The 26,039-nt window shown below is 33.4% G+C and overlaps 2 protein-coding genes across 29 annotated transcripts in view; both read left to right on the forward strand.

The window, feature by feature from the left end:
- The window catches only part of mprip (myosin phosphatase Rho interacting protein), a 288,081-nt gene extending 276,017 nt beyond the window's left edge, over nucleotides 1-12,064 (forward strand). The window contains exon 17 of the transcript XR_012387740.1: nucleotides 11,951-12,064. The gene's annotated coding sequence lies outside the window, so the exon portion shown is untranslated. The remainder of the gene's footprint in view (nucleotides 1-11,950) is intronic.
- The window catches only part of abcc3 (ATP-binding cassette, sub-family C (CFTR/MRP), member 3), a 93,035-nt gene that overhangs the window by 44,345 nt on the left and 22,651 nt on the right, over nucleotides 1-26,039 (forward strand). For 21 of the 28 annotated variants that reach the window (XR_012387749.1, XR_012387750.1, XR_012387751.1 and 18 more), the window contains exons 9-22: nucleotides 866-1,043; nucleotides 3,024-3,185; nucleotides 4,693-4,785; nucleotides 6,974-7,177; nucleotides 9,090-9,236; nucleotides 9,824-9,911; nucleotides 11,328-11,394; nucleotides 14,189-14,315; nucleotides 15,353-15,529; nucleotides 17,191-17,358; nucleotides 18,871-19,054; nucleotides 21,047-21,155; nucleotides 23,385-23,538; nucleotides 24,001-24,208. Coding sequence is in view for 4 of the 28 variants with exons in the window: in XM_009306372.4 (XP_009304647.1) it covers nucleotides 866-1,043; nucleotides 3,024-3,185; nucleotides 4,693-4,785; nucleotides 6,974-7,177; nucleotides 9,090-9,236; nucleotides 9,824-9,911; nucleotides 11,328-11,394; nucleotides 14,189-14,315; nucleotides 15,353-15,529; nucleotides 17,191-17,358; nucleotides 18,871-19,054; nucleotides 21,047-21,155; nucleotides 23,385-23,538; nucleotides 24,001-24,208 (2,066 nt within the window). In the remaining 24 variants the exon portion in view is untranslated. Of the gene's footprint in view, nucleotides 1-865; nucleotides 1,044-3,023; nucleotides 3,186-4,692; nucleotides 4,786-6,973; nucleotides 7,178-9,089; nucleotides 9,237-9,823; nucleotides 9,912-11,327; nucleotides 11,395-14,188; nucleotides 14,316-15,352; nucleotides 15,530-17,190; nucleotides 17,359-18,870; nucleotides 19,055-21,046; nucleotides 21,156-23,384; nucleotides 23,539-24,000; nucleotides 24,209-26,039 lie in introns of those variants that run through there. The other 7 variants (XM_073917985.1, XR_012387761.1, XM_073917986.1 and 4 more) reach the window with 7 other exon arrangements.

A 26,039-nucleotide genomic window follows, 5' to 3' on the forward strand; every position in this document is an offset into this window, starting at 1 on the left:
CGCTGATTGGTTTGAACCAAGCCTTACTCATGCATTAATGCATCACACTGTAAGACGTAATAAGACACACTCTGGCACAGTCGTCCAGTCTGCACGCTGGAATACAGGCTATTATCTCATGGCCGTGACGCAGCTTCAAAAATTCGTTTCAAACCGGAAGTACGAATTTGCTTGAAATAACGCAAAAACAACCAATTTACACTTTTCAGTGAAATATATGTGTCCTAATAGTGTTTTTAGCAGTGTGGGACACATATACGACTGTCAACAGCTCAACACATGTGTTTTGGTGTTTTATGACCCTTTAAAGCACATATGCACTGTTAGGCAGAATTATTGAGTATATTCACATAGACAAATGTATTTTGAGTTGGATTACAGTGATAAGTAACGTTACAGTGTTTGTACTTTGCTTTTTTAGTGTATTTCTTCATTCATGAAATAGCAAAAGTGGATTCGGACACATCCTTAATGCTTTTAAGCTTTAGACTTTGCACCTAGATCTTTAAAATAAAGCCCAGTAAGTGTATTTGTGCACACACACACACACTATAATCTGCTGTTTTACTCTACTGAACTTCATATAAAAGCCCGAAACTCTTCAGCACAGGCCGATCCAAAGTGTTCATGCTGACAACTGATGAACAGTAAAACCAGCAACAATCAGTAATGCAAAAGTATCTGCTGTCATGGCATTACAATCAATAAATGTGATTATAGTGGAAGTCAAAAACAGCACCAACATCACCACAGAGGAGTCAATCTGAAAACCACTAAACCTTTTTTTTGTTGTATGAGGGAGTGAAATCACCGTGAATGAACCCAGTGTCGTGGTTTTAAGCTGATTCTCCTTTGTAATTTCCAGGATGTTGATAGCGTTCACCAAGCAGTCGGACGTCCCGTCGTGGTGGGGTTACGCTCTGGCGTTTCTGATGTTCGGCACGTCTCTCCTGCAGACGCTCATTCTGCATCAACACTTTCAGTACTGCTTCGTCACGGGCATGAGGCTGCGCACAGGCATCATCGGAGCCATTTACAGGAAGGTAAAAACCCCAAAACTCCCTGACACATTACTGATGCTCATCATCAACACAGCAGAGGAGATGCTCATGAAGAGCTTTTGACGATGTTTGACGTAATCTCAACTGAAACATGAAGATGGGCGGGGCGTAGAGTAGCCCTTCCCCTTTCTTAAAAAGCAGCCAATAGCATTTTGCAAATATATACATATATATATATAAGTTTATATAAATATAAATATTAAATATATGCAAAGTATATTTAATAAAAGATGTAACAATTTATAAACATTTAATAAAAATATGTAAAATAAACACATGCACAGAAAATTAAATATGCATTGTAATTTTAAATGTAAGCATGACACTGCAAAAATGTATTTTAAATAATTTTTAATTCAATTATTACAAAGTTAAATCACATTTTAAACAAGAAAGAAATCTTCCAGGTGAACTTTTGGGTAGAAAAATTTTGTTTTTTGAGCTGAAAAACCAGAAAAACCCCTTATTTGACATTTTTATTGAATGTCATTGTGTGTGTGTGTGTGTGTGTGTGTGTGTGTGTGTGTGTGTGTGTGTGTGTGTGTGTGTGTGTGTGTGTGAGTGTCCCTGTGGCCTCTGCTCTAGTAAAGCCGGAGAATAGAGTGTGTATTTGAGTGGTTTAGGTGTGGTAAGAGTGCCGGCGTGTTCACACACATCTGTGCTGGTGTACCCAGAGCTGCGTAATAATCAAACACTGCTGTGTGTGGGAAGCTCGTCTCCCGCAACATTCCCTGATCTGCAGTCACAGGATATTACGTTAAAACACAAACATTAAAAATACATCAGTAGACTGATGGGGATAGTTGTGTTTGTGTGGGGTGGATGAGTTTTACATGGTGTAAAAATGGTGTAAATGAGTTTTGCGTGGTGTAAATATGGTGTAAATGAGTTTTTTGTGGTGTAAATATGGTGTAAATGAGTTTTGTGTGATGTAAAAAGGGTGTAAATGAGTTTTGCATTGTGTAAATATGGTGTAAATGAGTTTTACATGCTTTAAATATGGTGTAAATTAGTTTTACATGTTGTAAATATGGTGTAAATGAGTTTTACGTGGTGTAAATATGGTGTAAATGAGTTTTACGTGGTGTAAATATGGTGTAAATGAGTTTTGTGTGGTGTAAATATGGTGTAAATGAGTTTTGTGTGGTGTAAATATGGTGTAAATGAGTTTTGTGTGGTGTAAATATAGTGTAAATGAGTTTTGTGTGATGTAAAAATGGTGTAAATGCGTTTTGCGTTGTGTAAATATGGTGTAAATGAGTTTTGCGTTGTGTAAATATGGTGTAAATGAGTTTTACATGCTTTAAATATGGTGTAAATGAGTTTTACATGTTGTAAATAAGGTGTAAATTAGTTTTACATGTTGTAAATAGGGTTGTAAATAGAGTGTAAATTAGTTTTACATGTTGTAAATAGGGTGTAAATGAGTTTTACATGGTGTAAATATGGTGTAAATGAGTTTTGTATGGTGTAAATATGGTGTAAATGAGTTTTACATGGTGTAAACATGGTGTAAATGAGTTTTGCGTGGTGTAAATATGGTGTAAATGAGTTTTACATGGTGTAAATATGGTGTAAATGAGTTTTGTATGGTGTAAATATGGTGTAAATGAGTATTGTATGGTGTAAATATGGTGTAAATGAGTTTTGTGTGGTGTAAACATGGTGTAAATGAGTTTTACATGGTGTAAATATGGTGTAAATGAGTTTTACATGGTGTAAATATGGTGTAAATGAGTTTTGCGTGGTGTAAATATGGTGTAAATGAGTTTTACATGGTGTAAATATGGTGTAAATGAGTTTTACATGGTGTAAATATGGTGTAAATGAGTTTTGTGTGGTGTAAACATGGTGTAAAGAGTTTTTTATGATGTAAATGAGTTTTGAATGGTGTAAATTCTGGTAAATGTGTTTTGTATGGTGTAATCATGTAGTTTTGACTCCTCTAATCCTCCGTGTCAGGCTCTGGTGATCACGAATGAGGCCAAGCGCTCCTCTACCGTGGGTGAGGTGGTCAATCTGATGTCTGTAGACGCGCAGCGCTTCATGGATCTCACCACCTTCCTCAACATGCTGTGGTCGGCGCCGCTGCAGATCTTCCTGGCGCTCTTCTTCCTCTGGCAGGTCAGAGCACTTCTGTTAAAGCCTGATAACACGTTCACACCCTCTACAACAACACGTGACGCGACAACACTCAAAAAACAACCAAAGACTAACCCAGCCAAATCAGCGGGTTTATAATGTAACGGAGCCCTTTCACATGACGCGTGTAACAGTCAGCAGCAGCAGCTTAGATCCTAAAGTCTTTAACATTACGATATTTTAAACATATGAACATTTATATGTGTTTATGTATGTGTTATATCATCTTTGCATGAAATTATAAAACTCAAACGAGCGCTTGCCTGTGTGAGGTGTGTAATGCAGTGTGTATGGGGGGCAGGACAGTAAATCTGACATTATTCTCTCCTCTGGCTGCCGTTTTCAGTCTCACACTATTGTTTTTCTCTTTCTGAAAGTCTTCATAACACCATCCTGGAGTTTTTCTGTTATTATTTCAGCATCTAGGATAGTTAATAAATAATTTGTTGTACTCTCCTTTTTACTGAGCTCTGAGTTTACCAACCATGAGCACTTCTGCTGCAGAGAAACACGCGAATAACGTGAGAAGGCTCCATTATTAAATAATAAACCTCATTAACTTAACTAAAGGAACACTCCAGTTTTAGTTTTTAATTAGACTTACTTTACAGCTCCCCTAAATAAAGTTAAAAAGTTCAATTTTATCAATTTTGAATCCATTCAGCTGATCTATAAGTCTAACCAGAGCACTTTTAGCTTAGCTTAGCATAGATCATTCAATCGGATTAGACCATTAGCATGATCTCAAAAATGATCAAAGTTTTGATCAACTCTTGTATTTGAAGCTTGACTATGTAATTACTTCATGTACTAAGACTGACGGAAAATGAAAAGGTAAAGTATACTCTCATTCATTCATTCATTCATTCATTCATTCATTCATTCATTCATTTTTCTTGGGCTTTGTCCCTTATTTATCAGAGATAGCAATGAATCGCCAACTATTCAACCATATGTTTTACAACAGATGTCCTTCCAGCTGCACCCCAGTACTGGGAAACACCCATACACACTCATTCTCACACACACTCATACACTACGGCCAATTTAGTTGATCAGTTCCCCTATAGCGCATGTGTTTGGACTGTGGGGGAAACCGGAGCACCCGGAGGAAACCCACAACAACACGGGGAGAACATGCAAACTCCACACTTAAACACCAACTGACCCAGCAGAGACTCAAACCAGCGACCTTCTTTGCTATGAGACCACAGTGCTGACCACTGCGCCACTATGTCGCCCTCATGTTAACTCAGTCTAGATTAATTAATGTTAATAAGCAGAATTTTGGATGATAATAATGCATAAGTTAATGTTGAGCTATGATTAATAAATGATTTACAAGATTACTCGTACTTAATGTTAGTAAAGTCCTTTGACTAACAAACCATTATTCTAAAGTGTTGCAAAAGTACATCAGTGGCAGTGAAATGATTGTTGGCCATGTTTGAGGTCAATTCTGTGCATTTAATGACCTGTTTCTCTGCAGAATCTGGGTCCGTCTGTTCTGGCCGGTGTGGCTGTGATGGTGCTGCTGATCCCCTTCAATGCTTTCATCGCCATGAAGACCAGAACATACCAGGTCAGATCGCATGAAAAAGATGGTAGTACATAATAGAAAATACTGTAGTGCTTTATTTGAACCATACTATAGTTAAGTGTGTTCTGAGGGCATAATTAGTAGTCCTCCTATGCAATATTTATTCTGCACATATTTCCCACATGATGTTGAACAGTTTCAGGAGTTGTTCACAGTATATATTATTTTTTCTTCTGGAGAAAGTCTGATTAGTTGTATTTCTGCTAGAATAAAAGCAGTTCTTAATAGATTTAAAGTCATGTTAAGGTCAATATTATTCACCCCTTCAGCAATATTAGTGTTGGATTGTCTCCAGAACAAACCACTGTTATACAATGACTTGCCTAATTACCCTAACTTTACCCTCATTACCCTAGTGAAGCCTTTACATGTCAATTTAAGCTGAACACTAGTCAGATATCTATTCTAATGTGCTGTCATCATGGGGAAGATAAAAGAAATCAGTTATTAGAAATGAGTTATTATTATTATGCAAATTATGTTAATTAGGCAATTTATTAGACAACAGTGGTTTATTCTGTAGTTAATCAAAAATAAAGTCTTTATATGGATCTAAACATTATTTACATTGAAAAAAGCTACTTTAATTTCAAAATTGATAAACTAAATCTAGATGCTAGTATATTTCCAGTAGGAATTAGCATGTTGCTTGCATGTTTCCATAATGAATAAGCATGTTGCTGGCATGTTTCTAGTATGAATTAACATGTATTAGTATGAATTAGCATGTTTCTGGTATGAATTAGCATGTTTATGAATTAGTATGTTTTTAGTTTGAATTAGCATGTTTCTAGTATGAATCAACATGTTTCTAGTATGAATTAACATGTTTCTGGTATGAATTAGCATGTTTCTGGTATGAATTAGCATGTTTCTGGTATGAATTAGCATGTTTTTAGTATGAATTAGCATGTTTCTAGTATGATTTAGCATGTTTCTAGAATGATTTAACATGTTTCTAGTATGAATCAACATGTTTCTAGTATGAATTAGCATGTTTTTAGTATGAATTAGGATGTTTCTAGTATGAATTAACATGTTTCTGGTATGAATTAGCATGTTTCTGGTATGAATTAGCATGTTTTTAGTATGATTTAGCATGTTTCTAGAATGATTTAACATGTTTCTAGTATGAATCAGCATGTTTCTAGTATGAATTAGCATGTTTTTAGTATGAATTAGGATGTTTCTAGTATGAATTAGCATGTTTTTAGTATGAATTAGGATGTTTATAGTATGAATTAACATGCTTCTGGTATGAATTAGCATGTTTTTAGTATGAATTAGCATGTTTCTAGAATGATTTAACATGTTTCTAGTATGAATCAGCATGTTTCTAGTATGAATTAGCATGTTTTTAGTATGAATTAGGATGTTTCTAGTATGAATTAACATGTTTCTGGTATGAATTAGCATGTTTCTGGTATGAATTAGCATGTTTTTAGTATGATTTAGCATGTTTCTAGAATGATTTAACATGTTTCTAGTATGAATCAGCATGTTTCTAGTATGAATTAGCATGTTTTTAGTATGAATTAGGATGTTTCTAGTATGAATTAGCATGTTTTTAGTATGAATTAGGATGTTTCTAGTATGAATTAGCATGTTTTTAGTATGAATCAGGATGTTTCTAGTATGAATTAGCATGTTTTTAGTATGAATTAGGATGTTTCTAGTATGAATTAACATGTTTCTGGTATGAATTAGCATGTTTTTAGTATGATTTAGCAAGTTTCTAGAATGATTTAACATGTTTCTAGTTTAAATTAGCATGTTTCTAGTATGAATTAGCATGTTTCTAGTATGAATTAACATGTATCTAGTATGAATTAGCCTGTTTCCAGTATGAATTAGCATGTTGCTATTACGTTTCTAGCATTAGTTTGCATTTTTCTAATATGAATTAGCATGTTTGTAGCATGACTTTAGTATGTATGTTGCTATCATGTTTCCAGTAGGAAATAGAATGTTGCTAGCATAAATTTGTATGTTGCTAGCATGTTTCAAAAATAAAGTCTTTATATTTACCTAAACATTATTTACATTTTAAAAAGCTACTTTAATTCCAGCCGAACTAACTTCTAAATTCTGTGAAACTTCAAATCCTTAAATATAACTCAAAGTATGAACAGAATCAGACTGCTGTGTTCTGCGGTGTCTCTCTCGGCAGGTGGAGCAGATGAAATATAAAGACGACCGCATTAAACTGATGAACGAGATCCTGAATGGCATCAAGGTGTTGAAGCTGTACGCCTGGGAGCCGTCCTTCAGGGATAAAATCCTGCAGATCCGGCAGAAGGAGCTGCACGTTTTGAGGAAAACTGCGTATCTCAGTGCTCTGTCCACCATGGCCTGGACCAGCGCTCCATTCCTGGTGAATAACTTTTCTTGTACCACTTCAATGCAGCTAGCATCAATTAGCATGTTGCTAGCAATGTTTTTGTATGTATTAGCATGTTGCTACCATGTTTCTAGTATGAATAACCCCTGTTGCTATTATGTTTCTAGCATGAGTTTGCAATTTTCTAATATGAATTAGCATGTTTTTAGCATGACTTTAGTTTTAATTAGTTTGTTGCTAGCATGTTTTTAGTTTGAATTAACATGTTTTTAATGTAAATTAGCATGTTTCTAGTATGAATTACCCCTGTTGTTGTTATGTTTCAAGCATTAGTTGCATTTTTCTAATATGAATTAGCATGTTTTTAGCATGACTTTAGTACGTATGTTGCTATCATGTTTCCAGTAGGAATTAAAACGTTGCTAGCATGTTTTTAGTATGAATTAACATTAAACTAGTGTGCATTAATATATAACATATTAATGCACACTAGCATGGAGTTAGAATGTATTAGCTTGTTTTTAGCATTGTTTCCAGTATTAGTATGTTGCCTGTATATTTCTAGTAAGAATTAGCATGTTGCTTGCATGTTTCTTGTTTGAATTAACATGTTTCTAGTGTGTATTAGCATGCTTCTAGTATGAATTACCCCTGTTGCTATTATGTTTATAGCATTAGTTTGCATTTTTCTAGTATGAGTTAGCATGTTTTAGCATGGCTTTAGTATGTATGTTGCTATCATGTTTCCCGTTAGAATTAGCATGTTCCTTGCATGTTTCCAGTAAGAATTAGCATGTTGTTGGCATGTTTCTAGTATAAATTAACTGTTTCTAGTGTAAATTGGCATGTTTCTCGTATGAATTATCACGTTGCTATTGTTTCTAGCATGACTTTGCATTTTTCTAGTATGATTTAGCATGTTTTTAGCATGACTTCAGTATGTATGTTGCTATCTTGTTTCCAGTATGAACTAGCATGTTGATAGTATGAATTAGAATGTTGGTAAGCATTTTTTTATGAATGAACATTTTAGTATGAATTAGCATTTTACTCGCGTGAATTAGCATGTTTTTAGAATGTTTCCAGTATTAGTATGTTGCTAGCATGTCTTCAGTAGGAATTAGCAAGTTGCTAGCATGTTTTTTGTATGAGTTAACACATTTTTGTTTGAATTGGCATTTGTCTATTGTGAATTAGCTTGTTATCCTAACTTTAGTGTGCATTTGCATGTTGTTAATGTTTCCAGTATGAATTAGCATATTGCTTACATGTTTCTAGTATGAGTTAGCATTTTAGTGTGAATTAGCATATTGCCAGTATGACCAAAGAGGTAACACTCAAGTGCGATTTGGAAAACAGCCACTAGATGCCGCTAGTGTCATGCTGCGGCCATTGGAATGACAATTCCAATAGAACAACAGCATATTATGAGTCTGCAAAATAAACTATTATAAGTGCTGATGATTGTGTTGCACTGTCGAGTTTCAGGTTGCATCTCAGTTTTATTGCGCTTTTTAAATAAATAAATAAAAAAACAAAGCAGCTGCTTTTCATCGTGACAGCATTAAGATCCATGGATCTAAAGCTCCACATCTATAATCCTCTTAGTCTATGCTGACATGGTCTTCAGCACACTCTAATGGCTAATGGACAGACGGCTGCTTCTCACTCAGGGCTGTCGTTTATGCTAATGAGATGGAGAGATGGGCACAAGTGGGCGGGGCTTTCCCCCTCTGATGACACGTACAAAGGGAGAATGTCAATCAAAGTGTTTCCTTCATCAAGTCTGATTATTAAACACACAATTAATTCATGTTTAGCACTTAGATGCTGGAGATACTCACACACTGCTGACTCACACACTGCTGGGTTAAACCTCTTATTGAAGTGATTTCTGCATAATAGGTCCCCTTTAAGTGATTGTTTTGTGTTTGTTGTGTTTCAGGTGGCGTTGACCTCATTCGCAGTGTTCGTGAATGTGGATGAGAAGAACGTGCTGGATGCAGAAAAGGCCTTTGTGTCGCTGTCTCTGTTCAACATCCTGAGGTTTCCATTAAACATGCTTCCTCAGGTCATCAGCAGCATCGTACAGGTGAACACTCGCTAGCATATCTATATCAGGATCAAGTCTAGGTATAGGAATATCGTATCACTGTAATATCTATATGAATATATGGTCGCTGGTTTGAGTCCCGGCTGGGTCAGTTGGTGTTTCTGTGTGGAGTTTGCATGTTCTCCCCGTGTTGTTGTGGGTTTCCTCCGAGTGCTCCGGTTTCCCCCGCTATAGGGGAACTGATCAACTACACTGGCTGTAGTGTATGAGTGTGTGTGGGTGTTTCCCAGTACTGGGTTGCGGCTGGAAGGGCATCCGCGGTGTTAAACATATGCTGGAATAGTTGGTGGTTCATTGCACTGTGGTGACCCCTGATGAATAAAGGGACTATGCCGAAGGAAAATGAATGAATGAATGTTGTTGGCTTGGGTTGAAATGCCGTGTTTCTATTAGTTTCTCAAATTCTACAATGACCCACTTCTTAACGCTCGTCTGGCAGACACATGCAGACTCGTTCATCGTTTAGATCATTGTGTAATATTCCTGGAGCGAGATCGGCTTATTCATGGAGTGTTTTCTACAGAATAACCATCTCTTTTGTCCTGGGTTGTTTTGTCTGTGATCAGGCCAGCGTGTCTCTGAAACGCCTGCAGGATTTCCTGAATCACGATGAGCTGGATCCTGAAAGTGTCGACAGGAAGAGCAACACAACAGGTGAAGAAGGAGAAGTTTATTTTATAGAGCAGGGGTCACCAATCTCGGTCCTGGAGGGCCGGTGTCCCTGCAGGGTTTAGCTCCAACTTGCCTCAACACACCTGCCTGGGTGTTTCAAGTACACCTAGTAAGACCTTGATTAGCTTGTCCAGGTGTGTTTGATTAGGGTTGGAGATAAAATCTGCTGGACCCTCCAGGAACAGGTTTGGTGACCCCTGTTGTAGACACTCAAACGAAGTCATGCACAGCACTGGGAAACATGCAATATTGTTTTTGAGTCTTGCAATAACCATATTTCTCATATATAACTAACTTGCAAAGGCCATTTTATCAGTAATTTCCAAATATTGTAATGCTTATATTAAAATAAACAGGTCATAGGTGATATTCTGTGCTAATTAAATAAAAAAATAACATCAAGGTGCAAACATTTACACTACCTGACAAAAGTCTAACCCTTCTCTGCTGAATCATCTGCTGATCTGCATCGCAATCATCACTAATACTGCAGAAGACCTGCTGGAACCCAAGATTCTCACTAAAATCAGTCAAGTTTGGTGAAGGAGAAGTCATGGTTTGGGGTTCATTCAGTATGGGGCGAGAGATCTGCAACATCAACAGCCTGAGGTATCAAGATATCTGTGCTGCCCATTACATTACAAACCACAGGAGAGGGACAATTCTCCAGCAGGATAGCGCTCCTCATACTTCAGCCTCCACATCAAAGCTCCTGAAAGCAGAGAAGGTCAAGGATTGGCCAGCCCAGTCACCAGACATCAACATTATTGAGCTGATGAAGGAGGCGGCGTTGAAGATGAATACAGAGTCTTGATGAACTCTGGAAGTCTTCTTCATTCCAGATGACTTTATTAATCAGTGATGTGAGTCATGTCAGAGATGTATGGATGCAGTCCTCCAAGCTCATGATGGAGTCAGACACAATATTCATTCTGTCTCCACTGCAGCAGGACTTTATATTCTATACTGGACATTATTTCTGTTCAGTGATGAGACTTTAGTCTGAGCAGAGTCAGAGCGCACTGTCCTCATCAAATCAGTCAACATCAAGACATGATCAGATTTATTGAGCTCAAAATCTAGAGGCCTTCACCTTTCATAGAGACACTTCTGACACCAAACCATCAACTAGAAGTCAAGTTTAGCAGACAAGACTTCTGTTAAGTAGTGTAGACTTTAAAACATCATGAATGACTGAAAACCTCTGTGATAATTCTGATTGTCTTTGCCTGTTGTTATTTAATATATACGGTCACACTTTAAGAAAAGTTCATTTGATTCAACTGAGAAATTGAAGGCAGTGTGGGAGTTTCTGTTTCTGAATGATTGTGAAATCTGTGCTTCTGCAAACTTCCTCTGTGCTCTGCAAACTCGTGTGTGTTTTCTCTCTGTCTGCAGAATACGCTGTGTCTGTCGTCAATGGGAAATTCTCATGGGCCAAACGTGATCAAGTCATTCTGGACAAGTAAGACTGCAAACACTGTCTTTTGACTCTGATTTTCCCCAGTACTGGGTTGCGGCTGAAAAGGCATCCGCTGTGCAAAACGTATGCTGGAATAGTTGGTGGTTCATTCCGCTGTGGCATGTGAATGAATCATATTTATGTATAAATGTATGCGGTAAAGTACAAAATACAAACTAAAATACAGATTTTTCTTCATTACTTCATCAAGTTGTAATGAAAAGTCTTTATGTGACTTTAAAAGACTCACACGATCCTTCAGAAATCACTATGATATGATGATTTAATGATTAAGAAACATGATTATTATCATATTTATGCGAATGCTCTAAAGCACAATTTATTTGCCTTTTCCAAAAAAAATAATTCATTGTGTTTAATAAAAAAGTACATAATAAAATAATAATAAAGTAGAACAAAATTCATTTATAGTAATAAGAATACTTACTAGTGAGCATCAAAACAGCAAATAAATGTAGTCTCAGTGAGCAGAAGAGACTTTAATATACTAGTTTGCAAAAGTTTGACGGGTTGTACACACGTGTATGTATGTATAAAGCTGCTTTTATTCTTGCTGAAATAAACCAAATAAGACTTTCTCCAGAAGGAAAAATATTATCAGACACACTGTGAAAAATTCCTGAATCTGTTCAACATCATTTGGGAAATATTTAAAGTAGAGAACAAATCCAAAGGCGAGCTAATAATTCTGACCTCATCTGTATATAGTAAGTAATTTGATGCATCAGATATCTTCCCATGCAAATGCACTGATAACAGAGACACAAAGGCAATGTGTCAGAATGGGCTGCATTCTAGAGCGGAAACACACATCATTTGCATTATAGTGACATGCATAAGGTCATTTACTCTTTCCATATCTAATAACAATGTGATATGCATTTTAAGGCTTATATTATTATTTTCGTGTCATACTGACTTTCTCATGCGTGTGGTTTATACATGTGATAAAAGTCTGAATAATTGTCATATATCAGTCATCATTTGCATGTCTTATTCTCAAGTTATGTTATTTTCTAGATCTGAGGTGAACTATCTGCAGCTTCCAGCCAATAAATGTCACGTAAAAGTTCTCATTGGCAGCATTTAACTCTGAATAACGCACATAATCAGTACCTGAGGGTGATCATTGTCATAGTAGTTTATGCTGTTGTTTTGCTGCGACATCACGGAAATAGAAAGCATTTTTAGATTTTTTTGCCCCTCACCATTGGAAATATTCAGGACACAATCTGCTTTAAACATGGGAAGGATAGCTGTACATGTGGCGTGTTGTTAGGGGACGGTGTAAGAGTGTTTAAAGGATGAGCTGGAAACATCAGGGCTCGCATTAATAAACATGCCGTATGCGCAAAACAGGGCTGCAAATGTGTCCTATGCACACTTTATGATCTCTAAAAGCAAACTTGATGAGAGAATGTGCGCAGCTGTACGTAAACGCCATGTTCACTTAAATATTTACGTAATTAAACCACTTTAAATCATCAAATGAGCCATATTAGTTCGTAAATAAATGAAGAAACGTTGTGCGTTCACTTTTATGAAGGCTTGTAGTGTGTAAATAGTATGCCGTATCTGTGTGTTTTGTGTTTATTTCCGGTTGTGAATTGCATTATGGGATGTGTATCTCTGCTCTGTCGACTTTTGATGCTTTAAGTTGAACTCTACAGTTTAACAAAGAGACTTTTATTGACATTTAATAGTTTTAAATAATATAAGACATGATATCTAGAGAAATAAGTCTGTAAAATAACATAAAATGTGCTGGAGTTTATTTACCACAGGCTCTTTCTGAAAGCGTAGCCCCGTATATGTTTCTGGAGATTGTGAATTATGTAGCCAGAAGTACGTATGGCTGCAATTCGACTTCAAAACGAACGCTACGGGGTGCTATGACGCCGTTCCTTTTCACGCTAGCAGCTGACCGCTTACCTCTGTGTGGACGGCTTTACTGCTGTTTGCCCAGTAGCTCGCCATGTACGTCGGCAGACTTGAGACGCAGGGTGACGGGGTTTGAGTCTGGCGAAGAACGGTACTATAAAGTGGGTAAGACAAAAATAGAAGCCAGAAAATAAAATAAGCAAGTAGATAACAGCGTGAGAGCGTGGTAAAATCTGAAAACGTGGTAAGAGCTTTTCTTTTTCTGGACTGCTTTTGAAAGCACTATCGGTTGGGTTTAGGGAAGGAGAGTGAGTCTTTCAGTCAGTTAGTCAGTCAGTCAGTCAGTGGACAGCGGCCTCTGGTGGATTTATGTGAGAACAGCAGGCGCAAATGGCACTCGCAGAGAAATTTGAGATCTGAAAAAGCGTACACAGCGCCCTCTGGTGGATTCGCAAAAACTAAAACTGCAAAAATGTAGCTCCTGGGATGTATTTGGCGCTCTACAGATATGTATACAGGGGTACGTATCAATAATGAGCTTGGGTTGAGTTTATTACAAGGATTCTGTAGCATGATATACAACACCAACCCAGACAGTATAGCACTGCAAACTATTACACATGTTCATAAAAGTCACTTTTTACAATTTTCCAAGGTTAAAGGTTGTTGGAAGAAAGATCAAAATCCCGTGATTACATCCAGAAGCAGAAATAAACAATGAAAAAAACTAAATAAAAACCTGAATCATAAAAATACTGAATGTTTATGGATATTTTTTACAGTGTATGCAGATTTAATAAATGAGACCGCTGGAGATGTGTTTTTCTGCAGTGTTGTTGTGTTCCGACCGTTTTAAGTGTGTGTGTGTGTGTGTGTGTGTGTGTTTTCTGTGCAGTATTAACGTGCTGGTGCCGCAGGGCTCTCTGCTGGCTGTGGTTGGTCATGTGGGCTGTGGGAAAACCTCCCTGATATCTGCTCTGCTGGGGGAGATGGAGAAGCTGGATGGGCAGATCTCCATACGGGTCAGCATCTGCACTCTTCATGCATTTAAAAAACATTTATTATCACTGCACACAACTTATGTAGAGCTTTTGACTTGTTTCTAGTCTAAATATCTATAAAAGCTTAAATCAAGAAGCATTTCGTAGAGAAGTGTAAGATATTGCTTTGTTTATTATGACAAAATGAAGTGAGTTTTTCCTTGAAACGAGCTAAATGATCTGCCAGTGGGGTAAACAACATAATCAAGCTTTTACTTTGACATAAGATTATTTTCTTCCCTCATGGGCAGATTATTAAGCTTGTTTCAAGGAAAAACTCACTTAATTATGACTCATTATTACTGAAAATATGACAATATGTTGTGCTTGTCTAGAAAATGCTTCTTGATTGAAGAGTTTTTAGATATTTAGACTAGAAACAAGACAGAAACTCTTAGTAAGAACTGCATATTTAAATTGTTTTGAGTTCAAATGAACTCCACTTAGCAATGGCATGAAATTATATATATATTGACACACTGATTTCTTACAAAAATCGAGTCAAATGAAGTTCATCATCTACAACTACACCTCAAAGACACCAAATATGCTCAAACATTTCAATGCAACATATGTCTTTATATCTACCGAGGATCAGGACTGCACTCACAAAACATCTCAAGGCCAAACACCGCTTCTAATGCACAGATTTAGGAGAGGATCTTGGGTGTCAGTCCTGAATTTAGGACTGCTTTAAAGTGTTCTAGTGCTAAAAGTAGCTACTAAATGAGTGAAACACCACTTGGTTTTGCTCAAACTGACTTTTATTTGTGCAGAATGCTGGATTTGTTTGTGAAATTTTGACACAAATTTCACTCCATAAAAACTATCCCTTTCTCTATAATCCTGAGTAAATGTTCAGTATTCTCAGCAGTTTTGTGAACCGCTTTTATAAGAAAACGCTTAACTAAATCCTTCACTGTTGTCTAGGAGAACTCTTGAATGTCTAGTGATTAGGGTGGTGTAGTGAGTGTTCAGTGAATGCTGGAGTTTCTGAAGCGAGTTTGTGTCCTCCGCAGGGCTCTGTGGCTTATGTTCCTCAGCAGGCCTGGATCCAGAACGCCACACTGAGAGACAACATACTGTTCGGCCGGCCGTATGTGGAGCAGAAATACCGCTGCGTGCTTGAGGCCTGCGCCCTAACCCCTGACCTGGAAGTGCTTCCTGGAGGAGACCTGACTGAGATCGGGGAGAAGGTGAAGACGCTCTCTAGAAACAAATATAAATTTACATAAACAAGCTCGCCACTGAATGAACTGTTTCTCTGTCTCCTTTATTTATTTATTTATTTATTTATTTATTTATTTATTTATTTATTTATTTATTTATTTATTTATTTATTTATTTATTTGTGCAATTATTTATTTATTTAAGTAATATTTATTTATAATATTATTTATGCAATTATTTACTTATTTATTTATTTATTCATGTATGCAATTATTTATTTATTTATGCATTTTTTTATTTATGTATGCAATTATTTATTTATTTATTTAGTTATGCATTTTATTCTTTATACATTATTAATTTTCTCTTTGGCTTAGTCCTTTTATTAATCAGGGGTCGCCACAGTGGAATGAACCACTTTTCTCTCTTCATTACTTATTTATTTTTTTCAATAATTTGCTTGTTTATTTATTTATTTATTTAATTATTTATGCAATTATTTATATATTTATGCATTTATCTATTCATGCAATTATTTATTCATTCATTTATTTATGCAATAATTTATTTATTTATTCATTTATTTATGCAATTATATATATATTTTATGCAAATATTTATTTATTTATGGATGCTTGCAATATTTATGCAATTATGCAATTTTTATATGTGCCAGGATGCAATTATTTATTTATGCAATTATTTTTTATTTATGCATGCATGCAATTATTTATTTATTCATTATATCTATTTTTAAAATTTATTTATGCATGCAATTACTTAATCATTTATGCATTTAATATTTATTTATTTATTATTTGTTTATTTATTTATTCATACAATTATTTATTCAGTTGTGAATTTTCAAAATAGCTTTATTGGCTGTAAAAATATAATATTGCCAAAGCTTAAAATATGTGAAGAAATATAACAATAGAAAGATCAAAATAAAGGAATAGAAGCAAATATAAATATACATAAACACCCTTTCTCTCTCTCCTATCTATTCATTTATTTCCCTTTGGCTTTATCAAATATAAATATTATTAAATATATTTATTTATTAATCAATTAATTGATTGATTTATTTATGCATGCAGTTATGCATTTTTATATTTAATATATATATATATATATATAATGCACTTTCAAAATTGCTTTATTGGCTGTAAAAAAAAACAAAGCATGGCATATGTGAAGAAATATAACAATGGAAAGATCTAAATAAAAGAAAATAAACAAATATAGATATACATGAACAACCTCTCTCTCTCTCTCTCTCTCTCTCTCTCTCTCTCTTTCATAATATTGATTTATTGTAATACAGAAAAAAACATTTTTTAATGTGCATATTTAAATAACTCATATAAATATTTAAACAACCTGCTTTTACAATACTGTTTATTTCTGTAATTATTTATTCATCGCTGAAAACAGTATTGCAATGCTTTGTTTATAAATCATTTAAATTTGAACTTATTGTATGCTGAAAACTCTTCATATTATGCATAAATATTTTATATAATAAAACAATAATATAACTTTTACTATTATATGCTCAAAATGCATAATTTATGTAGACGTATTTTGTATTTTTATATATGAATATGCATGATTTGTTTTTTTACTATCATGCTTTATGTATTAACTTGTGCGTTTGTGTGTGTGCGTGTGTGTGTGTGTGCAGGGCATTAATCTGTCTGGTGGTCAGCGTCAGCGTGTGAGTTTGGCCAGAGCTCTGTACAGTGAAGCAGACGTGTATCTGCTGGATGATCCTCTGTCTGCTGTCGACGCTCATGTGGCGAAACACATCTTTGATCATGTCATCGGTCCTGAAGGAGCGCTCAAGGGAAAGGTCTTTACAGCACTTACTCTGTTTACATCACTATTACCCTTACTGTTTACATTACTATTACTGTTACTATTTACATCATAACAGTGGTCAGAAGAAACCAAAGAACTTCAGTTAATGCAATCGGTTACTGATGACAAATGATATGAGAGCATTTGTAATCAGTTATATAATATCTTGGTTTACATATTTATGGATTACTTTTGGATTACATTTAGATTACTTTTTTGCTAACCCTTATTCTGCTATTAAACCTTTGGATTACTTTTGGATTGCATTTAGATTTAATTTGTGCTAATCCTTATTCAGTTATTACATGTTTGGATTACTTTTGGATTATTTGTAGATTACTTTTGTGCTAACTCTTATTCAGTTATTACAGATGTGTGGATTACTTTTGGATACATTTAGATTACTTTTGTGCTAACCCTTATTCAGTTATTACAGATGTGTGGATTACTTTTGGATTACATTTAGATTACTTTTGTGCTAACCCTTATTCAGTTATTACAGATGTGTGGAATACTTTTGGATTGCATTTAGATTTAATTTGTGCTAATCCTTATTCAGTTATTAAATATTTGGATTACTTTTGGATTATTTGTAGATTACTTTTGTGCTAACTCTTATTCAGTTATTACAGATGTGTGGATTACTTTTGGATACATTTAGATTACTTTTGTGCTAACCCTTATTCAGTTATTACAGATGTGTGGATTACTTTTGGATTACATTTAGATTACTTTTGTGCTAACCCTTATTCAGTTATTACAGATGTGTGGATTACTTTTGGATTACATTTAGATTACTTTTGTGCTAACCCTTATTCAGTTATTACAGATGTGTGGATTACTTTTGGATTACATTTAGATTACTTTTGTGCTAACTCTTATTCAGTTATTACAGATGTGTGGATTACTTTTGGATTACATTTAGATTACTTTTGTGCTAACCCTTATTCAGTTATTACAGATGTGTGAATTACTTTTGGATTACATTTAGATTACTTTTGTGCTAACCTTTATTATGTTTTACACGTGTGGATTACTTTTGGATTACATTAGATTACTTTTGTGCTAACCCTTATTCAGTTATTACAGATGTGTGGATTACTTTTGGATTACATTTAGATTACTTTTGTGCTAACCCTTATTTGATGTCACATATTACAAACTGCATGATATAATTTGTAGTCAGTTATATAATATCTTAGATTACACATTTATGAATTACTTTTGGATTACATTTAGATTACTTTTGTGCTAACCCTTATTCAGTTATTACACGTGTGGGTCTCTTTTGGATTACTTTTTGTGCTAACATGAATTAGCATGCAGCTAGCGTGAAATGACATTCTGATTGCATGTCAAACAATATGGCAACAGAAGCTAGCATGTTGCTAGCTAGTTTAACAGGTTGCTAGCATGTTGAGCTCTTGGCTAGCATGATTGTGTGCTACAGTGGACTGTGATATGGATGACTAGTTCAGGATGAAACGTTGTTTTCCTCTTCCAGACGCGGATCCTGGTAACTCACGGCATCAGCTTCCTGCCGCAGGTCAACAACATCCTGGTCCTGGTGGACGGACGCGTGTCGGAGATGGGCTCCTATCAGGATCTGCTGAGACAGAACGGAGCGTTCGCAGAATTCCTGAGAAACTACTCTCTCGAAGACATCATTGAAGACGACGAACTCACAGGTACAACGGCAGAAATTAAGAAGGAAATCAGCTTTAAATATGCAGAACGAATATGTACATATGCCTAAAATATACACATGCCAATACTGTATATATACACAAGATATACACATAAATATATAAACAAGTGAAGTCCAAATCATTCACCTTCCTGTGAAATATTGATTCTTTGTCAAATATTTCCCAAATCATGTAGAACAAATTCAGGAGAAAGTCTTATTTGTTTTATTTGGGCTAGAATAAAAGCAGTTCTTAATTGTTTTTAACCCAATTTAAGGTCAATATTATTCGCCCCTTCAGCAATATCAGTGTTGATTGTCTACAGAACAAACCACTGTTATATTTATTGAGTTTATTTTATTGGGATTTAAAACTAAAACATAGTTTGAAATTAATTTGTTTATTATTTATGATTGTTTTCTAAAAATATTACATTTTAATTTACCATTATATGCTGACAAATACATATAAGGTGTTTATATATGAAACCATTAATTATTTGTTCATGTATTTTAATGCAGAAAACTGAAAAAATACATATTATGAATGCTTTTTTATAGTGCATGAATAAATCCTACTTGTTTTATACTACAAATAGATACCATAACCTTTTCTTTATCATACATAAACATAGTTAATTATGTTAATATTAATATTTCATTTATCCTGAAAAAATAATTAAGTAACATTTATGTGTTGATATTTATTTATTTATATAAATAAAAATAATGAGTTAATTTATTTAATAATTCATTTATTTATGCTAAAATATAAAAAAACAAATCAATTTTGTAAAATGTTATTCCTTTAATATTACTTATTTATTTAGTTTATGTTTTTGTTTGTTTATTTATTTATATATTTATTTATTTTGGTTTATTTAATTATGTATTTATTTTTATTTGTACTTTTTATTTATGTAATACTTAAATAAAAATATTTATTATATGCTGAATAAGTACATTTAGTCCAATTGTATTCATTATAATAATGTCTATTTATTTATGTTTTGTCTATTTATTTATTTATTAGTTTATTTATGTATTTATTTATTTATTACTTTACTTATTTATGCTAAAATATAAATATTTATTATATGCTGAGTAAGTACATTTTGTAAAATGTTGTTCGTTTTATTATTTATTTATTGTGTGTTTAGTTATGTATTTATTTTTATTTGCACTGTTTAATTTATTTATTACGTACATATAAACATTTCATATATGCTGAATAAGTACATTTATTAAAATTTCATTCATTAATATAATATTCATTTATTTATGTTTTGTCTATTTATTTTCTTATTTAATTATTGGTTTATTTATTTATGGTGAAATATAAATATTTATTATATGCTGAATAAATAAATTTTGTAAAATGTTATTCGTTTTGAAATTATTTATATATTTATGTTTTGTTTGTTTATTTATATATTTGTTTATTTATTGTGTATTTATGTATTTATTTTTATTTGTATTTTTTATTTATTTAATATTTAAATATAAATATTTAGTGCATTAATTATAACAATATTCGTTTATTTATGTTTTGTCTATTTATTTATTTATTCATTTATTTGCTTATATATTTATTTATTTGGTTTATTTATTTATGCTAACATATAAATTTAATGCTGAATAAGTACATTTTGTAAAATGTTAGTGGTTATAATATTATTTATGTTTTTGTTTATTTATTTATGTAATTATTTTTATTGTATAGTTATGTATGTATTTATTTATTTTTATTTTTTTATTTATTTAATACTTAATTATAAATATATTTTTATGCTTAAAATTTACATTTTGTAAAATTGCATTCATTATAATATTTATTTATTTATGTATTTTTTTAATTTTCTTATATCTATTTCTAAATACCTAAATATAAATGTTAATTTTATATAGAATATGGTTTAAAACCATATTCATGATTTATTTATGTTGAATCATGTATATGTGACTTGTCTTGTCTATTTGTTGTTGTGTGTAGTGTCATTTGATGAGGAAGAAGAGGAGTTTCCTGAAGACGCTCTCAGCAATCACACAGATATGGTGGATAATGAGCCTGTAGTGAATGAGGCCCGCAGACAGTTCATGAGGTACAGTTTCCTCCTGCATATTTAATGTCTTCTCACTGCGGCATTGTGAAGTTCTGCATTCAGTGACACATGGCAAACACTGCATTAATACAAAACACTTAATATCACACCCAGGAGGAAATAAAAGAGCTGCCATGCCTGTCACCCGAGTCTCACGCTAACTTTATTTGACCACCAATGCATGGCTAATGCTGCGTCACAATTTGTCTACTTATACTATATTCTTTTTTGTGTGAAGAAAAAGCATGTGCTTTTGAGTGTATAACTGAAGAGTGTGCAAGTTTGGGGACGGTAATATATAGAAGGGACACAGCTGTGGATACTCACAGCAATAGAGCATCAATTTAGTGACACAGTTCAACAATATTTCATATTTTTACACGTGTGAGATGTTAAAAATAAAATTTGCTGGTACTTTATTAAATGATACAAGTAATACTCTGTATTTACATGAGTGTTTGTGCATTACAGCACAAGTCACATAAATAAAAAAATACATAAATAAATAAATAAATAAATAAATGTGCATGAATAAATAAATATTATGATGAATATTTTATATAAAATATATTTATATTTACGTAATAATAAATATATAGACAAATAAATACACAAATAAATAAACAAACAAAACATAAATAAAAAATATATATATTATGATGAATATTTTCACTTATTTTGCATATATATATATATATATATATATATATATATATATATATATATATATATATATATATATATATATATATATATATATATATATATATATATATACACGTATAAAAATACATAGACAAATAAATACATGAGTAAATAAACAAACAAAACATAAATAAATAAATATGATGAATATTTTCACTTATTTTGCATATTATAATATATATATATATATATATATATATATACACACACATACATATATATATATATATATATATATATATTTATATTTATTTATATTTATTTAAATTTACGTATTAATAAATATAAAATAAATAAATAAATAATCAAATAAATATACAAAGAAAAGAAATAAATGAATGAATGAATTAATATTATAATGAATGGAGTTCTACAAAATGTACTGATTCAGCATATAATATATATTTATATTTAAGTATTAATTAAAGATTGTGAGATTAAAAAATAAATAATAAATAAATAAATATTATGATTAATACTCTGTATAAATACTGTTTTTATAGTACTGTTTGTGCATTACAGCACAAGTCACACAAATAAATAAATAAATAAATGTGCTTAAATACATATTATGATGAATATTTTCACGTATTCTGCATATTATATATATTTATATTTAAGTATTAATAAATAGACAAATAAACAAACAAAAACATACATAAGTTAATAAATAAATGAATAAATGTATAAATGAATGAATGAATGAATAAATAAATGTGCATAAATAAATAAATATTATGATACATTTTTTCACTTATTCTGCATATAATATATATTTATATATTACATATTAATAAATATATAAATAAATCAGTGCACAAATAAACAAACAAAGAAAAACACAAATAAGTAAATACATAGATGAATAAATGAATGAATAAATAAATAATAGGATGAATATTTTCACTTATTCTGCATTTAATATATATTTATATATACGTATTATTAAATGCACAAATAAATAAATCAAATAATGTGTGAGATGTAAAAAAAAATACAATTAATGGGTATTTTAATAAATAATATGGTTAATACTCTCTATAATTACTGTTTTCCATTACTGTCTGTGCATTACAGCACAAGTCACACAAATAAACAAATAAATAAATATTATAATGAATAATTTCACTTCTTCTGCATATTATATGTATTTATATTTAAGTATTAATAAATAGATAAATAAATAAATAAATAAATAAATAAATATTATGATACAAAAATTTCACTTATTCTGCATATTATAAAGAGTTGTATGTAAGAATTAATAAACATAGAAATACACAAATAAATAAATAAATATTATGATGAATATTTTTATTTATTCTGCATATTATATATATATTTATATTTAAGGATAAATAAATAAACAAATAAATAAATAAATAAATTTATTAATTGATTCATTTTTTGATTAAAGAATTAATACATATGATAATGAATGCTATTTTACATTAAATACATTAAAGTGTGTGTGTGTGTGTGTGTGTGTGTGTGTGTGTGTGTGTGTGTGTGTGTGTGATGCAGGCAGATGAGCATCATGTCTAATGATGTGGAGAACCCTAAGAAGATGTCTCGCCGGCGCCGCTGTAGCGAGAGGAAACATCCGGAAACACCGACCGAGAAGAAGGAGCCGAAGGTGGAGAAACTGATCCAGGCGGAGACCACCGAGACGGGCAGAGTGAGTAATGGACACACACACACACACACACACACACACATTAGCACACAATCACACATGGACACTCTCACACACAAATACAAACACACACTCACATATACACACACAGATGCGCATGCACAGACGAACACACATATACATGAACATACACAATCACACACATATGCACATACACAATTGCACACACACATAAGCCAAACAGACACATCCACACAATCACACAAGCATGCACAGACAATAATACACATACACATGCATACACAGACAGATGCACACTCACACATGCACACACTAACAGAAACACACACATACATATATGCACATACATACATACACATATACACATATACACGCATAGACACAAACACAATCACACAATCACACACACACACACACACACACACATGCAAAAAAAGATTTAAAAAAAGAATTGTATTCTTGTATGTGTGTGTGTGTGTGCAGGTGAAGCTGCAGGTGTATTGGGAGTATGTGAAGGCGATCGGGCCTCTGCTGGCGCTCTTCATCTGTTTTCTGTACGGCTGTCAGAGCGCCGCCGCCATCGGGGCAAACTTCTGGCTCAGCGAGTGGACGAACGACGCGCTGCACAACCGAACACAGGAGATGCTGCAGACTAGAGTGGGGGTGTACGCTGCGCTGGGCATCTCACAAGGTACACACACACACACACACACACACACACACACACACACACACACTGCAAAGTAATGCTTCTCTTACTCAGAGTTTGAGTCTTGTTTCTAGTCCAAATATTTAAATATTCTTAATATTTCTAGACAAGTAATAAATATTAGCTTGTTTTCAGAAAATAAAAGTCATGAGTTTCTCCTTAAAACAGTTCTGTTTTTAAATATGTGTGTGTATCACATATACATAATAAACATACACTCAGCGGCCACTTTATTAGGTACACCTTACTAGTACCGTTTTGCCTTCAGATCTGCCTTAATCCTTCATGGCAGAGATTCAGCAAGCTACTGGAAATATTCCTCAGAGATTTTGCTCCATGATAGCATCACACAGTTGCTGCAGATTTGTCGGCTGCACATCCATGATGCCAATCTCCCGTTCCACCACATCCCAAAGCATTTTAATGTCATATTTACTCACTATTTACTCTTCCTCAAGTGGTTATGCACTGTTTCTTTCTCCTGTTGAACACTAAAGAAGATAGTTTGAAGAATGCTGGAAACCATAGAAGGCAAAACAAATACTACAGAAGTGGATGGTTACACGTTTCCAACATTTTTCGAAATGTCTTCTTTTGTGTTTAAAAGAAGAAACAAAGTTTAAAGGAAGTTTTTAGGCAGATTATTTTGCTTTTTTCTAAGGAAAAACTCAATTAATTTAGATTTTAATTTCTCAAAACAAGAAGAATTTTGTTTACTTATCCAGAAAATGCTGCTTCATTTAATCATTTTGAGATATTTGGACTAGAAACAAGACTAAAACTGTAAGTAGGAAAAGCATTTCGCAGTGTGTCATTACACAAATGTATGTCCCTGTAAACCACACAAACCAGTGCACCCTCACACACACACACACACACACACACACACACATGATGACTGACTGGTCGCATCATTTCAATCTCATCCATCATGACAGAAAACACACTGAGGTTTCCTCAGCTGAACTCATCTGCTGATTCACCACAACACAGAAGGACAAAAACACACACACACACACACACACTTACACACACACACTCACACACACAGATGCGCTGAGAGCTCTGATGAGGACAAACTCTATATTCCTAAATTTGCATATCACAAATCTTTTATGTATACATAATCTGAATATATTTGTCTTCAGAAATCCTGAGAAATGGTCAGACCCTGAGGATTTGCATCTGTTTTGCATATTATGTCACGTTATTGGTCATTAATTTATTCATAATCATTATCATGAGTGACTCCTGCTTTGAGAAGCTGAATGAAAGCCTGTCATGGTGTTTATCCTCCTCATCTTCACTCTGAAGCTCTGAACTGCTCAGAGTTTCTCCTTCAGTGTTTCTCGGAGATCAGAGCGTGTGTGTGTGTGTGTGTGTGTTTGAGAGAGTGTGTTTGTGTGTGTGTGGGTTTGCTCTCCTCCTTGTGTCGAGGTCTCCTGCTCTCTTTCAGCCTGTGTGTGTGTGTGTGTGTATAGGTGTGTTTGTTTACTCACCACATTGATCGTCTCCTGCTCTGTTCCCCATCCTGTGTGTGTCTTTGTGTGTGTGCCTGCATGTGCACGAGTACATGTGTGTGTGTCTTTGTGTAATTCTGAGAGTGTGTTTATGTGTGTGTGTGTGTTTGCTCTTCACATTTGAGTTGATGTCTCCTGCTTTTTCCTTTAGTTTGTTTGTTTGTGTGTGTGTGTGTGTGTGTGTGTGACTTTGTGTATTTACATGTGTTTATGTACAGTACATGTGTGTGTGTGTGTGTGTGTGTGTATGTGTGTGTGTGTGTGTGTGCGTATGATTGTATGTGTGCTTATAT

This window comes from Danio rerio, chromosome 12 (genome assembly GCF_049306965.1).
Source record: "Danio rerio strain Tuebingen ecotype United States chromosome 12, GRCz12tu, whole genome shotgun sequence".
NCBI classification, from domain to species: Eukaryota; Metazoa; Chordata; class Actinopteri; order Cypriniformes; family Danionidae; genus Danio; species Danio rerio.